The 2,545-nt window shown below is 60.1% G+C and overlaps 1 protein-coding gene across 1 annotated transcript; it reads left to right on the top strand.

Moving 5' to 3' along the window:
• The first annotated feature begins 475 nt into the window (after positions 1-475).
• LOC104069022 (thymosin beta-15A homolog) lies at positions 476-1,828 on the top strand. The gene is made up of 3 exons (XM_054075651.1): positions 476-581; positions 788-892; positions 1,318-1,828. The coding sequence occupies exons 2-3, from the start codon at positions 793-795 to the stop codon at positions 1,353-1,355; spliced, it is 138 nt and encodes a 45-aa protein (XP_053931626.1). The 5' UTR covers positions 476-581; positions 788-792; the 3' UTR covers positions 1,356-1,828.
• Positions 1,829-2,545: the final 717 nt, after the last annotated feature.

Below are 2,545 nucleotides of genomic sequence, written 5' to 3'. Positions count from 1 at the left end.
AGTGTGCAAGGAGTGTGCACCGCATGTGCATGCTGAACGTGCAAGGAGTGTGCACCATGCGTGTGCACTATCTGTGTGCACTGTGTGTGCATAACGAGTGTGCACCACGTGTGTGTGCCGAGTGTGCCCGGCACGGGGTGTTTGTGCGGAGCAGGGCGGCTGCGGGCACGCACAGTGCTGTACCGAGGCGTGTACACAAAGGGTGTGCGTGCACACAGCGGGTGTGCGCGGCCCGGGCGTGCAAGGCTGCCGTGGGGGGGTGTGTGCGGGTGCAGAATGAGCCGCGCCCCCCTGCTCACACTCAGCCGCACACGCAGCCCCCGAGCCCTCCGCGGCTCCGCTCCGCGGCCCCTCCCTTCTCCCCCGCCGCGGGGTACGTCGGGAGTGGTAGTTCCAACCGCCACCCGCGCGGCCACAGCAGCCAGCGGGCGGACTACACTTCCCGGCAGGCTCAGCGCGAGGCGCGTAGCCAATGGGCGCGCGGGCTGGGCGGTGGCCGGGGTATAAAAGGCGCCGCCCCTCGCAGGGTGCTCCAGCCTCACCTGGACGCGTAGCGGGACGGAGTGGACGCGGCGCAGCGGGTAGGGCGGTGCGGGGAGGTGGTGGCGGAGGAGGGGGAGCCGGGAGTGGGGGGGGCTGGGGCGGGTCGCCCCTCGCCGCAGCGGGACCGGGGGGAGCGGGCGGTGCCCCGGGGTGGTGCCCGCCCCGCCCTGCGCTATTGTCCGCGGCGGGAGCCTTTGTCTGCCGATCCCCGGGGAGCTCGGCTGACTGCGGCGGGGTCTCGCAGGCAAAATGTGCGACAAGCCAGACCTGTCGGAGGTGGAGAAATTCGACAAGAAGAAGCTGAAGAAAACCAACACGGAGGAGAAGAACACGCTGCCCTCCAAGGAGAGTGAGTGCAGCCCTGGCGCGGGGGTCCTGGGTACTGGTCTCGCCCCCGAGGCGTCCAGCGGAGAGGGGGGGTTTGGGGTGCTCGGGTTCTGACTCCCAAAACCCACTGGCCGGGGGGCGAGGGCTCAGGGCGCGCCCCTCGGGGGCCGTGGGGGCTGTCGGTGCCGCGGTCCGTTCGGAGGGCAGTGCTCTTGCCTCAGGGCATGACTCCCCTAAGGAGAGCTGAAGGCAGGTGTCCGACTTGCCGTCCTTCCTGTCATCCGAACGTGGTCTTGGCATGCTCTAACTCGAAGCGTTTGTCTGCCCCGCTTGGGGTCAAACCATAAAACCAGACGGCAGAGCCCCAGTCATTGCTCTGCAACCTTCATCCAATGGATGTTCCCATCCAACAGCACCAGATACTGATGGACCTCTTTTCTCTTGCAGCCATTGAGCAGGAGAAGGAATGTGTGAAGTCTTCCTAGAGTGAGATGACCTGGCGGGAAGAACTACCACTTGATTTTTTTTTTTGCTTTGAATTAAATCATGTGTTTTTTTAAAAAAAAAATTCACATCATGTACATGTATAGAAAACAGCTCTGTCACCTAACCCACTGTTCCACCTCGCTGGCAGCTTTGGCTGGTGGGGAGAACAAAGCGTGGCCCCCTCAGTCCATCAACAGCCTGACCCAGCCCTATCTCTGCCACTCAGCGGACTCCCGTTGACAGCGCTAATCTTGCTTTAATGTGGTGGGGAGATGAGCAAGGGCTATGGAGGCTCCTGGGGACGGACCCCCTTCTGCCTGGGGGAGTGGGGATCCTTTCTGGCCTGGCCTACGACCTGGGCCCGTCTCGCATATTCTTCACTGATGGTGTTCTGTAGACTCACTCACGGTTTTTTGTCTTCCTTGGGGGAAAAATGAGAAGTTTATTATAAAATAAAAAATGTAATGACTTACCTGTGTTATGTGGCTCCTTCCTTAGCAAAGGTTCTGACCGCAGCCTGACTTGCCCTGGGGGGTGGGAAGGTCTCTGTGTTGGTGCTACAGCATGGCTGGTGCTTTGGTGTAGCTCAAAGGGCTACATGAGGTGGTTCCCTGCAGAGTGAGGACAGCTCGGTGTTTAGTTAGGGCTCAGTCCCTGGTGGGCAATGGGATACTGGAGCTGGAAGCATTGCTGGTCTGGGTGTTCAGCTGGTGGTTTTTTGGCATGTGTTCAAGTAGAGGCTGACCTGGGCCTTCCCGCCTGTCTGCAAGTTCAGCCTCCAGCTTCAAAGAAGTTGATATCCTCTACCTAAAGCATCACTTGTGGAGCTGGGTTGGCTCTTCATCTGTATGGCTGGAGGTGCCTGTGTTGGCAGTGTGGATGCTGGCTGGGGTCCCACTGGTGCTGTGGCCAGGCTGGGGCTGTCCACCTGGTTCTTGGAGCACAGCTCTCCTCTCACTGGCTGGCATAGCCCTTCTCTTCACCTTGAGCCAACTTTCACCCCTGCCGTTGGTTGACAGAGGTTTTTTTGCAGCCTTGTAGGGATGGATTAATGCAGTAAACCATTTGGATGCCATGGAGATCCCAGCCCTGATCTTGCAGCCGTGAAGATCCCTGTGTCCTGCAGTCAGCCTCCAGCTTAGTGTGAGCAATGGAGATCTGGGGTCTGATCATGCCTCCAGGTCTATGC

The sequence above is a fragment of the Cuculus canorus genome, chromosome 10, assembly GCF_017976375.1.
Source record: "Cuculus canorus isolate bCucCan1 chromosome 10, bCucCan1.pri, whole genome shotgun sequence".
Lineage (NCBI taxonomy): Eukaryota > Metazoa > Chordata > Aves > Cuculiformes > Cuculidae > Cuculus > Cuculus canorus.
The sequence above is the reverse complement of the archived record's forward strand: the minus strand, read 5'-3'. Positions and strand labels throughout refer to the sequence as shown.

Excerpts from the sequence above, each read along its gene's own strand:
- LOC104069022 (XM_054075651.1), top strand. The coding sequence starts at position 793 with ATGTGCGACAAGCCAGACCTGTCGGAGGTGGAGAAATTCGACAAGAAG. Across the intron at positions 893-1,317 it reads CACGCTGCCCTCCAAGGAGA|CCATTGAGCAGGAGAAGGAA; the intron begins GTGAGTGCAGCC and ends TTTCTCTTGCAG.